This window comes from Notothenia rossii (assembly GCF_949606895.1).
Source record: "Notothenia rossii genome assembly, chromosome: 8".
NCBI classification, from domain to species: Eukaryota; Metazoa; Chordata; class Actinopteri; order Perciformes; family Nototheniidae; genus Notothenia; species Notothenia rossii.
In genome coordinates, this window is record NC_136906.1 from 71,147,223 (window position 1) to 71,160,427 (window position 13,205).

The 13,205-nt window shown below is 41.9% G+C and overlaps 1 protein-coding gene across 1 annotated transcript; it reads right to left on the minus strand.

Moving 5' to 3' along the window:
- Positions 1–368: 368 nt before the first annotated feature.
- LOC307014312 (uncharacterized protein) lies at positions 369–5,654 on the minus strand. Its single transcript, XM_079642185.1, has 21 exons — positions 5,498–5,654; positions 5,350–5,420; positions 5,171–5,266; positions 4,961–5,085; positions 4,414–4,557; positions 4,248–4,334; positions 3,996–4,160; positions 3,823–3,919; positions 3,521–3,738; positions 3,282–3,438; positions 2,791–2,999; positions 2,591–2,708; positions 2,286–2,485; positions 2,103–2,217; positions 1,851–2,020; positions 1,684–1,781; positions 1,473–1,603; positions 1,192–1,381; positions 899–1,040; positions 694–814; positions 369–623 (listed from the first exon to the last, which is right to left on the minus strand). The coding sequence occupies exons 1-21, from the start codon at positions 5,515–5,517 to the stop codon at positions 553–555; spliced, it is 2,745 nt and encodes a 914-aa protein (XP_079498311.1). The 5' UTR covers positions 5,518–5,654; the 3' UTR covers positions 369–552.
- Between the last annotated feature and the right edge of the window lie 7,551 nt (positions 5,655–13,205).

Here is a 13,205-nt window from a genome sequence, read left to right on the forward strand (position 1 = left end):
GTGCATGAGGCAGCCACGGACGTCTCCAAATATCCCCGGCAGTTTGATAAAAACGGCGTTTCTAGCCCTTTTCGGTCCAGTCTTGGAAACTTCTGCAAGACTTGTCAAGGTCACCAGTGTAGTGCAGAGAGAAGAGAGTCGGAGGTGGTGCATCGAAGGTGCAAAGTTGGCTTTGAGCAGCAGAAAAGCACATATTGCCGGCTTGAAGTCCGACACAACTTATAATTTTGTTTATTATACAAGATATAATTTCTACATATGTTGATGATTCTCTGCATTTTGTTGGAGTTATGAGGGTAGTGGTTGACACAAAACCTGCTTTTACAATTGACCACAGAAGATGCAACACATTGATAAAAGAGACTATGAATAAATGTGGCTTTTATTTTTTTGTATTCGTTTATTTTTCAAAATACGTGAGTCGTTATCGTCATCCATCAATATAAAAGGCAGTACATTCATAGATAAAACTGTTCCCCTGGTCCTGGAGCCAAACAATGAATAAATATACATAAGGTGCAAACGACAAAATGTAAACACTTCAGAAAATATTCAGAGGTTAGACAGAATAATTGCCCCAGAGGAGATCTGCTTTCGGCGTGTTGAGTCGGTGCTTCTTCGCTCTGCAAAACAAGTAAAGATTACCAGCTGCACATCCAGATCGACTACATTTGATCAGACTCGATCACTTACCCCTTTTTACACCTGCAGGTCTTGAGTAGCTCTGACCTGGAGGATGCACACACTGGCCTCTGCAGGAACCATCTGCCTGGCTGCTCGTGTCACAAATCACTGCATCACAGTGGACATAGATCTGTGGACAGACAGGATGATTTATTACACAGGGCTACATGCAGCAGTGGCCAAAAGACTCCTGATTTGGATTTACAAGTCTTACCTGGTCTTTCAGAACCTCGTCATCTTTAGTGAAAGTGAACATCTTTACAGAGAAGCGCTTGATGTGGGACGGGACTAAAACTCTGGAGTCACTCACAACGGGATGGAAAACTGTGGCATAGCTGTCATCGCGATTCTCACAGCTAGTGAAGGAATTTGAAAGTTAAAATAAAGCTGCCATTAAATGAAATTAGAATGCTTTTTAGTGGATCATTAAGACAGTGTTTACACAACTCACTTCTGGCCAAAGGTCTCAGTCGAGAACATGTAGTAGTTAGTTTTGCACAACATTACCTGTCCACAATGATGTCCCAGCTTGGCAGAGATGTCCGATCTTCATAAAGGGTTGCCCAACAGTTCTCAGCAATGAGTTCCAAGTGCGGGTCGGCAGAATGCATCAGCTCCACCTCAAAATACAGAGGCTGCCGCAGATATTTCACCACTGGATAATCCTCTGCTTGGTAGAAGAGCTCGTAGGATGGATCTGCAGGAGAAGAGTCCCGTTAGAGAAAGGAGGCCTGGACATTTACAGTGTTTTGTATGCATGAACAAGATGTTGTAAAATTCCACCATGCCTTGGGCTAGCCTCATCTGCACCATCAGCTGCCCGGCGCCGATCTCTGCAGCGGGCTCAAAGGTTCTTGGTTTAGCGCTGAAGGCAACAGTCCGAGTCTCATTGACCACATAGAAGCAGGAAATGGTTTGCCTATTAGGGGAAAAATAAAATATATAAACGCATATATTGAAGGTGTTCCATCTCCAATTATACAGAATCAAATATTTTACCTATAATCAGGATCAACTGGTGATGTGTTGGCTGCTCCTTTGGCGTTGTTGTAAGACAGGCGGATCTCATTTTCATACATCATGTAGTTGTCAAAGAACTATTTAACAAAAACGCATTAACATTTGACAAAAAGCCCTTTTGATATTTAAATGTGATTCACACTCACCGTTCTGGTGGTTCCACAGGTATCCACACTGAAGGAGAAATATGCAAAGCGATCGTCGCTGAACTGTGGTGTGCAGGACTGGTCCTTTAGCGTCAGCTGACTTGGCTCCAGATTACGAGTAGATTCAACCTTTACGGCCACAGCGGTCATTGTGCCATTGGGGTGGCACTCTGGAGGAAGAAGCAGGCAATGTGTAAAGCAACAAAAATCCATCAATTAAAGCAGCAAATATACTTAGATGTCACATCTTACCAGTTGCTTTTAAGGGGAAGTAGCAAGCCAGATAGAGATCAGCAAGCACCCAGTCGTTTGTACGATCCAACAGAAGCAGGTCAATTCTGGATTTGACTGATTCTGCAGTGAGCAGCTGTGGAAAAGAAAGTAAAGTTGGCCAATGCAGACGATCTATGGTGGGATGTTGTAGTTTTGACATACCTCGAAAACAGCGTCCTTGGCAGTGTATGGCAGAATGAGGCTAAGGTGTGTGCCGTTCTCATAGAAATTGTAGTCTTCAGCCATTTCAGCCGTCAGCTCTCGAGGTCCAACGATAGCCTTGAAATTAGAGCCGTGACTCCCGAACTTCACGCTGATGTGAAACTGGTTCTGGTCACAGGTGCCAGCCATGATGGGTAGCACTAAAGCAGCAAAACATGAATTATCCATCTGATTGTGTAGCTTTTACTCCAGTATGTTTGCTTATGATAAAGATATTGTCAAAAGCAAATTCAATATGATCTCACCAACATCCTGCAGTGAGGCCTGCAAGTCGACCGGGAGAGCAAAAGGAGTTTCTTCAGGCAGGATGATCAACCCAAAGATCAGAGGGAGGAAGTAGGATGTAACCATGCGCTCAGGATTCTGCAACAAATGAAATAAAAGCTCAGCAACACTGAATATATGCTGGTACAAAGTGATATTTTGAATCTATAATGTCACATACATGTTTTAAGACAACATCGGCATCAAAGGGCACTTGAAGAGAGAAGCTCTTGGCGCCATTAGCCAAGCTGTGTTCCTGGACTGTGAAGCCTTTGGCATTGCTCTCCTCAACAGTGAGGACCCCGAAGGAGAAGGTGATGTTCCTCAGCTCAACGTCATGGAGGAAGGTTCCCAAGAGAACGCTGAACACCCGAGTCTCTGGGACAGTGTCTGAGGAACAGAAAGTGGCAGGTTTACAAATTCTAAACCAGCCTCAACATTGATAGAGAAACATTGAGTAGTTGGCTTGAGTGCTATTTAAAAGTGCTCTTTGTAAACAAAAGTGGATTTTGTACTTGGCTTCAAATGCCGTCCAAATACACCATTTTGCAAAAACTGAAGACTTTATTTAATGGGTTTAGCAGTCTTTAGGATATATCCGAGCAAGCACGAGTTCAAATGTTAAGCCAATTTAGCTCTTTTTTGTTGCCACATTTTTTTTCATACTCTTACCATCCTGGACTTGGGGAGGTTGAGGCATCAGAGGGGTCATGATGGGGAACAAAACCTTGTATCTGGTATCATCTTGGGTGTCATCTGCCCTCCACAGTACCTCTAGCATGGGCTCCACGAAGTAGGTGATGTGGTACTGGTCATCTGGGGCATGGCTCTGCAATAATTCATGGCTTTTCAATAAAACATGCAAATGCACTAATGACTCTTGCGTTTCTCCTCTAGAGATTTCCCCCAACCTTGTAGTAACCATCAGGCGAGCCCACTGGGATCTCGACGACGATGTGGAAGTCTGTGGTGCTCAGTGTGTACCCCCGTGCGACCATCTGAGATCTATCAAGCCTCTGCCCGTTGATGCCCATGTGCATTTCTGAGACTGTAATGCTGCCTTCCAACAGAGGAGTCACACGGCGAGGTACGTGCCAAGAGATCATATCCTCGGTGAAGAGGACGCCACCTGTTAATGACAAAATGGAGCTGTTGAGGTTAACTGTGCAACTATTAAGCTTACTGTGAAGGCAATATGTTGCTCAGGACTCACCTTTGGGACAAGCAGCTGCCAAGTTCACTACATTCAGACCCTGTGGTGCCATGTAGTAGGCGCTCACCCTGAAAACTTCCATGGGGATTCCAGCCACCTAAAGAGAGGAGAGGTTTAATATAATTGACAAGGAGGGAAAGGAAAGAAACACTGTATAGGAGTGTGTTGCTTACATCCTCTGAATAAGTCTCTGCTGTATTGTACGGGCTTCGCATAACCAGACGACTAGAGGTAGTTTTGGCAGCGTAGCCGGCTTGTTCAGCCTCTTGCAGCACCATGGCCACTGGTTCTGGGGTGTAAAACGTCATCTTCCAGATACCTTGTGATGCACCAGAGGCCTACAGGAAAGAACAAATAATAATTAAATCCTCATTGGTGTAGGGAGGAATTAAACTGTAGTATCTGAACAGTTTAATTCAACATACTTCAGGATTGGCGTTGAGCTTGTCGTCTTTACCATCCCGAGTCTGACCCTTAGCTTCAGCGTCAAGGTTAGCCATGTGGTGCGAAACCTAAAAAATGAAATGGTGGTTTTAGCATTCGTTTCCATACACACAAGACAGTGGAATCATCAATGTAAAGATGACCTACTTCCATGTAGTTCCTGTCGCAGAGGATCTCCCTGGAGGCCCAGCGAGTGTAGCTGCAAGTCTGATACACGTCATGACTGACCACGTCTGATGGATTCTCGCCGTACATCTGGAGTCTCAAGCCAACGTTAAATGTAGCATCATCCTATAAATATAAAACAAATTAAGAGAAAATCCCTAATATTCTTTGGTTACAGCTTTTTTGTCATTGAAAAATGTAATATCCTTGCCTTCAGGGACACATTTGAAGTCTAAATGGATATTTGTGTATGCAACAAATGAGTCAAGAAAGTACCTAGCAGATGAATACAGTTTTGAGTGGAGCAGTGTTAACATTTTAGGGATGTACCAAACAAAAAAGGGAAATGTACTTCGTGTCTTTTAAGGGTAAAAAATTAAATTTAGGGAAACACAAAAATGGGAGTAACCATGTGCTTGTTGAGCCATTAATTCAGTCACTCGAGACAGAATTAGCACATGTGGCCCCAACTAAAATTTGGTAGAAAATGACATTGAATGCTGCTAAACCACTTTAGCTCAAAACAAACCTTGTTGTCCACAAAGCAGCCCATCAGGGAGGTGTAGATTCTGGTATTACCCCACGAGTCAGACTCCATGCTGTATCCACACTGAGCAGCCATGCTAGGTGTCAACAAAATGTTCTTGGTGCCATCTGAGGGGAGAGAATAAGCTTTGTCAGGGAGCCCTTTCCTCAGTGATGAACCAATCAGCTCATTATTAGCAGTGTAAGTACTTACTGATAGCCTCCACCTCAAGCTGGTTTCCCACTGCTAAAGCCTTGTCCAACGACAGTCTCATTACATTTGCTGCACAGTCAGACCTTAACCCACTGCCTGTTAAAAGAAAAGGCTTGTGAGGAGAATGTAAACCGACTTAATATGCTGTATAAAATGACTTCATGAGAATTGAAGCTTACTTGATTGTGAATTTAGCTTCACATTAGGCCTGGCTTGACCCAAGATGATAGCTGCTGCCATCCATAACAAGCTTGAACACATAAAACACATCATTTTGAGACAATTAAGTATACACATAGAAAGAAATCTACAAGAAATGTAACTTACATGCTCCCAAGCCTCAGCATGGTGCAGTTTGTAAGCAGCAAAACCCAAAACTACAAGAATACAGTCAGTATCAGAGCTTGGCAAATGTCCAGCACACCTTCCAACAAAAACACAAGTCTAAAAGGAAGGGGACTGGATGATTAACTGAGACATCAGCAGCTGCTTTATATTCCACTTAACGACAAAGCACAGGTGAGGCTTGTTAAGGATTCTCCACACACACACGCACGCACGCACGCACACACACACACACACACACACACACACACACACACACACACACACACACACACACACACACACACACACACACACACACACACACACACACACAAACACACACACACACACAGGGTGAGCTGATGTATGCCTAGTTTATTAAGAACATATTTTAAAAACATATGTATGGAAAGGAAAAACACACATTCTTCAGTAGTGTAAAAAAAGTATTTATTGTTCAGCAAAAGTAGATTTGTATTTGATATTATACATATTACATTTTTATATTTCAAGAAGCAACAAAATAATCCACAATTAATAATAAATTCCACTTTTCCTTAAAACCACATATGCTTTTGTGGATTTTTCCTTTGAGCCTCTTTATTATGACTGTAATCTAACATTTGATTATTGTTTGTGCATATTCTCAAACCTCCTTGCAAGATGATGCACTAACATTTATTACAGACAGTAAAACCAGAGCTTATCGTTTCACCCGGGTCGATTAGTCTGCTCTGTCCAATTATGCAATGATATATGTACAGGCCATAACAATATGTTCCAACTGGAAGAGCGTTGTGTCAGTAAAGAAGAAGGAATAATCAATGCTCTGCTTAACAAAAACCATATCAAAATGTTGCACCCATCCCTGTGGGATTTCTACTTGGTTTCATAGGTTCTAACTGAATGTTTTTGCAGCAATAGTTTTATTTTCATTGTTTCTGTTATTTGTGTAGGTTATTTTTTATGTGGTTTGTGTTTACTTTAAGGTTAATCTTAATTCTGATATCTTTAATCAAATGGTTCATGTTCAGATCAAATACGATTCTAATTTTCTATACGATAGCTGTACATTATTGTAAATAATTTGAAAAAACTTGACCGATTTTTTTCTTCAAGCCAACAGATTTCAGGAATTATAAAAAGGTAAATTCTATAGTTTATGGAGTTGTCAGTATCCCCTGTCCATCTTGTGCTGCTGGTCCAGAAGTGTCTGTTTCAGGCTCACTTTGGCATCTTCAAAATCTGGATTCATCTTCAATACTTGTTGGAAGTCACTCTTGGCGTCATCGAAAAAACCTGTAAGACATTAAAAATGTTCATAGATAAAAATCTCATGATATGTAATGTACTGCCAAACTAGCTCATTAAGAGTCAGCAGTTTTAAGTTCTGGGCATCATGAGAACAAGTGAGTACACAGCTCCATCTGGTGTTCAAAGAAGAACACACCAACTGACTCAAACACACATTAACCCATCTAATGCTGGGATCACACCACAACACAGTTAATGACAGATGTTATAGATCTATATTAAAAGACAGCTGGTTGACTTTTCAAGAAAGAGTCACTGCCACAAGGTATTCTGCTAAAATAACAAACAGGAAGCTTGTGGAAAGGCTATTTAAAGAAAGCTTAGTTTCTATAGTTCACTGAGCCAGTGCTGTGCTTTTTTGATTTATCATTTTACCAATCTATGTAGCCTATCTACTGTACCACAATGTGACTCCAAATCAATGCAGCATTGTATTAATACACCTCTTTTTTATAGGATTTTAGTCGACCTATTCTATTTAATTTTGTTTCCTTTCTGGCATCATGTGAAGCATTGTCCCCCCAAAGCAAACCAAATATTAATCCTACACTGGACAAATATGATATTGAAGCCAATGAACACTGCAGCCAATAAAGAAACTGCATAGTTGTCATGACTGTGCGGGAAACTTCTGAAGCAATTGGAGTCGGGACTCAGAGAGACACGAGGAGAGCTTGAGCTTTGATGGCAAACACTGACGGTTTATTTGGAGCTTCGGCCAGAGAATTCACAAGACATGTCACGGGCCACGATCTGACCACACGGTTGAGATGCAACAATCAATTCTGAAGAACTGTGCCCCAGATTTAGCTAGTTCAGAGAGAATAATCAACATTCTTCAAAAGATAGACTAAACCAACCCGGTATCAAGGCAAGACGTGAACATGTGAGGATTTACCATGCTGGTATGAGGTGTGATTAGTGGCAAAGAACAGATAACTAAGCTGACTGAGCGGAGAACTAACGTATCAACGTGCGCCAACGCCTCCATCAATTTTGAATGGGTTGAAGTAGAATACCGGCGACGTCACGACAATGTCAGACGTCACGGCGACGTCGTAGTTTGGAGAGTGTTACAGGCAGGGGCGCCGTAAGGGGGTGAAAGGTTAGGACGATTCTAAGGGCCCATGACTAGCAGGGGGCCCCAAAATGTTTAGAACATTAAGAAAAAAAATGTAAGTACCCTTTCATAAATAATTAACATTAATATAACGTTATATTGCGTAGTAGGCTACTCACTAAACTTACGATTCATTTAACTTATTTTCTTCCAAAAGTTAATTATCCAAAGCCTCTGTACGCCCCCCTCTATTTACATGTAATGGTTTGGTCCTAAGACTCCTGCCTCCAAACGCAGCACTTTTCTAGCAGAGTGAAAGCATGTGACTAAGCTGACATTAAGTAGGCTACTGTTAATATCTTCACAGAAAATTCAGAGGTTTTTCATTTCACTCCTCTTTTAGCTGACATTAAATGCAGGTACATGTTTGTCAGCTATTCATACTAAATCAGTTGTCCCTCCCCCTGGTGCCAGGACCAACATATCCATCTTCAGGCTCAGCAACACTGTCCCCCTATAAGCAGTGGCGGAGCTTGGGGGTGACTGGGAGTGGCCATGGCCACCCCCAGCTGAATCCTGGCCACCCTATTGGCCACCCCAAACACCCTCACCACGGGGTCCAAACAATTTTAGAACATTAATAAAAAAATGTTTAAGTAACCTTTCATCATTCATCAATAATTAACATTAATATAACGTTATATTGATAATGTACTCACTAAACTTACAATTCATTTAACTTATTTTCTTCCAAAAGTTAATTATCCAAAGCCTCTGTACACCCCCCTCTATTTACATGTAATGGTTTGGTCCCGCCTCCGCCTCCTAACGGCACTTTCTAGCATGTGAGCAGGGATGCTAATACTTACGTGTGTGCCATTGCGACAGACAAGACTAGTCTATTCTGAGAGATAGATGTATCCTACTGTATGGGCTGATTGTGCGTTAATCTGTTGGTAATGCCTTGGGGTTCCAGTGGGAGGGATCACTGCGCTCTTCCTCACTCGATTCAGACGAGCGAAGGCGGGAGCTGCGTGATTGTATGTCTTCACTTCTCCCACTCACTATTTCCCCTTTTAAGGTAATTACAGTATACAAAGCACTATACATCTATCAACCCATGTTATATATGTCATCTGTATTACATCACCGTGGTTCGTTGTGAGAGGAAAGTGTGTATTTTGCACTTTGTCGTATTGTTTGAAGGTTCTTGCTAACTCTGGCTAACTTTGTGGTCATTGAAGCTAGCTGCTGTATACCTTGTGGTACCGCTGAATCTGACCGTTTGTCATGTTATTAGCAGCTAAGCTAGGCACTGTTGCATTCACATGTCCATACATATGTTTTTTACCACTGTTAAAGAGCTAAAGATAAAGGAGAATTTAGTCATAATTATTAGTCCTGAAATTTGAGTGTATTCATTGTAAATGTACAAGCTTCATTTTAAAGACGGCTCGATTCAGACGAGTGAAGGCGGGAGCTGTGTGATTGTATGTCTTCACTTCTCTCACTCACTATTTCCCTTTTTAAGGGTACAACACCATGTCTCAATGACTCACAAAGTCAGGCTTTCAAAAAGAAAAGAAAGGAGAGAAAGAAAAGAGAGAGGGACTAAAGGAAGACATTATGTCACCCAGTATTTCAAGAGAAAAGGTGAGTGTGGTCCATGAGTGGTGGAAATTAGTCTGTTAGCTAAGCGTAGTCCATTGTAAATAATATTTTTTATGTTTTTTTTTTTACAAAGCTGACATTAAGTAATGTTAATATCTATATAGAAAATGCAGAGGTTTTTAATTTCACTTTGAAGGAGGTGAGCAGCATTGTGTTGAATTACATGCCACTTAACATATCTGAAGGGAGACTGGAATACAATATATATATATATATATATCAAAACAAAAAGCTAACATCTCATTTCAATTATACATTTCAAATACAGTATTTTCCCACATATTTAAGTTATATTTATTTGGATTGATGCATTCGTGTTGAGAATGTTCCATTCAAAAATGTTATTATTAAAAAGGCATTTACACCAGAAAAGATGACTATTGAGATATATTGTCAGGGATGTTAGTCTTATATGTATGCTCCAGAGGGCAGGACCTATAAACACATACTACCCCAGCCAGGGCTCGACATTATAATTGGCCCGCTGGCCCGGAAGCACTATTTAGACACCCCGGGCCAGCATAACGTACTTTCCACTTGCCCGCTCGGGCCACTAAAAATATTGTTTAAAAAAAAAATGTTTCCTGTGGTATTGGTATTTTGACTATCAATTTAGTTAAATTGTTTCGTTTATCAACGCTACAACATAGCGTTTCGTGAGTCGCTTGTCATTGTTGGGTGAAAAGCAAACAGCTGTTTGCTGCGGAGCGCAGCGCGAGCAGGCTCCCATGAGCGGGAGCGCGCTCCTTCACTACAGACTATCGCGCCACCTAACCATTCGCCAAAAATGTTTTTAATACCAGCGGTAACCGGCCAAGCGCCGGGCAAAAAACAATCTTCAAATAAAAGAAAGTCACCGGAGGAGTTAAAGGAGAGTGACAGGGAGTATGAGAAGAAGAGGGAGAGAACGTTTCAGCCAGCTTGATCGATGGAGTTGGCTTCTATGGTGCAGTGACAAGTCCTAAAACCCTTTTATAATCTATCGATTAGATTTATGATTCGAAAATTATAAAAGTAGGGTAGACATGTGGAGATTATACGGCTGAACAAAACCTGCATTTATCAAACAGGTTCGTTTTCCACAGACTTTATTTCCAGCTATTTTCCAAAACCCTGTGGAGAAGTCCCATTGCTTTTTTGTCGAGGGAACCAGCGGCTTACTTCCTGGTTTTATGACGCATCACTGCACCTCTCAATATGATGCCAATATAAACAAGGTCTTCTGTCGGCTCTGTACATCAATGCCGACCTATGCTGACAAGTAAGTGAAGAGTAGAAAATATAAAAGGTATTGGCTATAGGGAAATGTCCCAGCAGTTTAGGATAATGAAGGTTCTAATCTAATCTACGACATAGCCATTACATTTCTAACTCCTAATGACGGCAGAAAGCGCATTATACAGATAATAATACTCATAATAATAGCAGAAATGTTTTAACAATGACCACAATATAATTATTTTAAGAAAGCAAATATGATCAATTGAGGAAAGTGAGGAAGAACTGATGATTCAAATGTTGTACGACAAGTAGTAATGTAGTTAGCATAAATTACTATTGCAACAAATGTGACAGAGCACTGGAGCTCTGTGATTGGATCATCTCTCGTCCAATCACAGAGCACTGGAGCTCTGTGATTGGATCATCTCGTTATTATGGTGGGACTTTTTCCTTTTTTAAATTGAATAATTACAGACTTTTACTTTGAAGTTCTTGATCTTTGCTTTTTTCGTTCTATAATAGAGCCGGGTCACACACACACACACACACACACACACACACACACACACACACACACACACACACACACACACACACACACACACACACACACACACACACACACACACACAATGTTCGTATTTAGTCTCCTGATTTTAAATGCCCTAGTATGGTTTTGTCACCATTTCCATGGCCCACCAAAAATATTTTCCACCAGCCGCCACTGGATACGGCCCACTCTTCACATGTCTCTGCTGTCGAGCCATTCGCATTGAAATGTTGGACGACCTGTCCGCAGATAGCTTCATTATTGGCCTGCGTTGCTTTATTGCCATAAGAGGAGCAGTGCGTCAGATAAGATCTGACCAAGGAACTAACTTTATGGGAGCCAAAATGAGCTAACTCAAGCTCTTAAGCAACTGGATGTTAACCGTCTTAACACATTCTTAGCTGAGAAGCAATGTAATTTCGTCATGAACACTCCGCATGCAAGCCATGCAGGAGAATGTTCTTCGTTTTGACAGCGAAGCAGTTAGGCAACGTCTTCGTGAGCTGCTTAACAAAGACTATGCTCGCTCTATCTACGGTTCCACAGCCACACCCTCAAGTCCACGCTCCAACTCCAGCCATCACTCTGTGTGCTCCATTGTAGCAGCCAAAAGGGCAGACGCTGCAGCAGAGTTAGCAGCGAAGGAAGCAGAGTATGAATTGCTGTTGGAAGAGGAAAAACTAAAAGGGAAGGATTCAACTCCTAGAGGAGCAACAAAGGAGAGAACTTGAAGCTCAGAGACGTGAGTTGGAAAGATTGAAGGCAGAAAAGAATATAAGAGCTGCACGAACTAGACTTGTAATCTATGACCAGGAAGTAATGCAGGAACGTCTCTATTCTTCTGATATCGACCGTAGAGAACAACATGTATTTCCACAGCAATATGTGAATACAGCTGTCATCCAGCAGCCCACTAATGTTGCAGTGACAACATCAACTCCACAGACAGATGTGACTTACTTGGCTCAAGCAGTCCATGATAGCATTTCTCTGAACAGGCTCCCAATACCAGAGCCAGGTGGCTGTATTCACTGGTGACCCGATCCATTTCATTGAGTGCAAGGCTTCATTCACATCACTCATAGACAAAAGGAACATTTCTTCAGCTGATAAACTGCACTATCTGAGAAAGTATGTAGGAGGTCCAGCCCGGATAATTCTTGATGGCATCTTCTTCAGAAGTGATGAGGAAGCCTATAAGGATGCATGGAGCCGTCTCAACCAAAGGTAGGGTCAGCCCTATTGCGCTGCCCCTTTAAGAGGGCCTGCAAAGGGTTTTGCACTGTTTGTCCATAAACGCTTGCCGTAGTTTCCTGTTTCTGACTGTCTATGGAGCACATGGGTTTCCTGTCAACAAAATCCTTGCTCAAGTCCTAGGGTCTTTATGTCTTTTTACAAAATGGAAATGAAAATGGAACTTAATCAGTAAACATCCAAAACTGAGCTGCTGTCTCCTGGGTGTTTATTTCCGTGTTAAGCTATCTGCCAAGCCTGCAATCCAAAAAGTATTCTTGCAAGGGCAGAATAGTAAAAAGACACCACACCTGTAGGATTTGCCACAGAAGATGGGATACCACTAGAAACAACCGCATTCTTCTGTCATCAAAGCTACAGTCACATGATGGCAGACAACAATGATGATTGGGAAACATGATCACAATGCTCCAACACCTCACGTTCAAGCCGCATGTCCTCAGTCGACACCATGGCAGCTAGATCTCATGCAAAAGCAGAGGCTGCACGTGTCCAGGCCTCTTTTGCACAAAGAGAAGCTGACATGATTAAAGCACAGGCATCTATTGATGCTGAAGCTACAAGAAAGAGAGCGGAGCTCTGTGTGCCTAGGACTTCCCAGGACTATGACAGTACATCCCACCTTCCACGTCAGTAAT

Bases quoted from the DNA above. Each gene is read 5' to 3' on its own strand.
- LOC307014312 (XM_079642185.1), bottom strand. From the start codon at position 5,517: ATGCTGAGGCTTGGGAGCAT. The intron at 3,439-3,520 runs GTTGGGGGAAAT...GAATTATTGCAG, and splicing joins CGCCTGATGGTTACTACAAG to AGCCATGCCCCAGATGACCA. The intron at 3,000-3,281 runs GTAAGAGTATGA...TCTGTTCCTCAG, and splicing joins ACCTCCCCAAGTCCAGGATG to ACACTGTCCCAGAGACTCGG.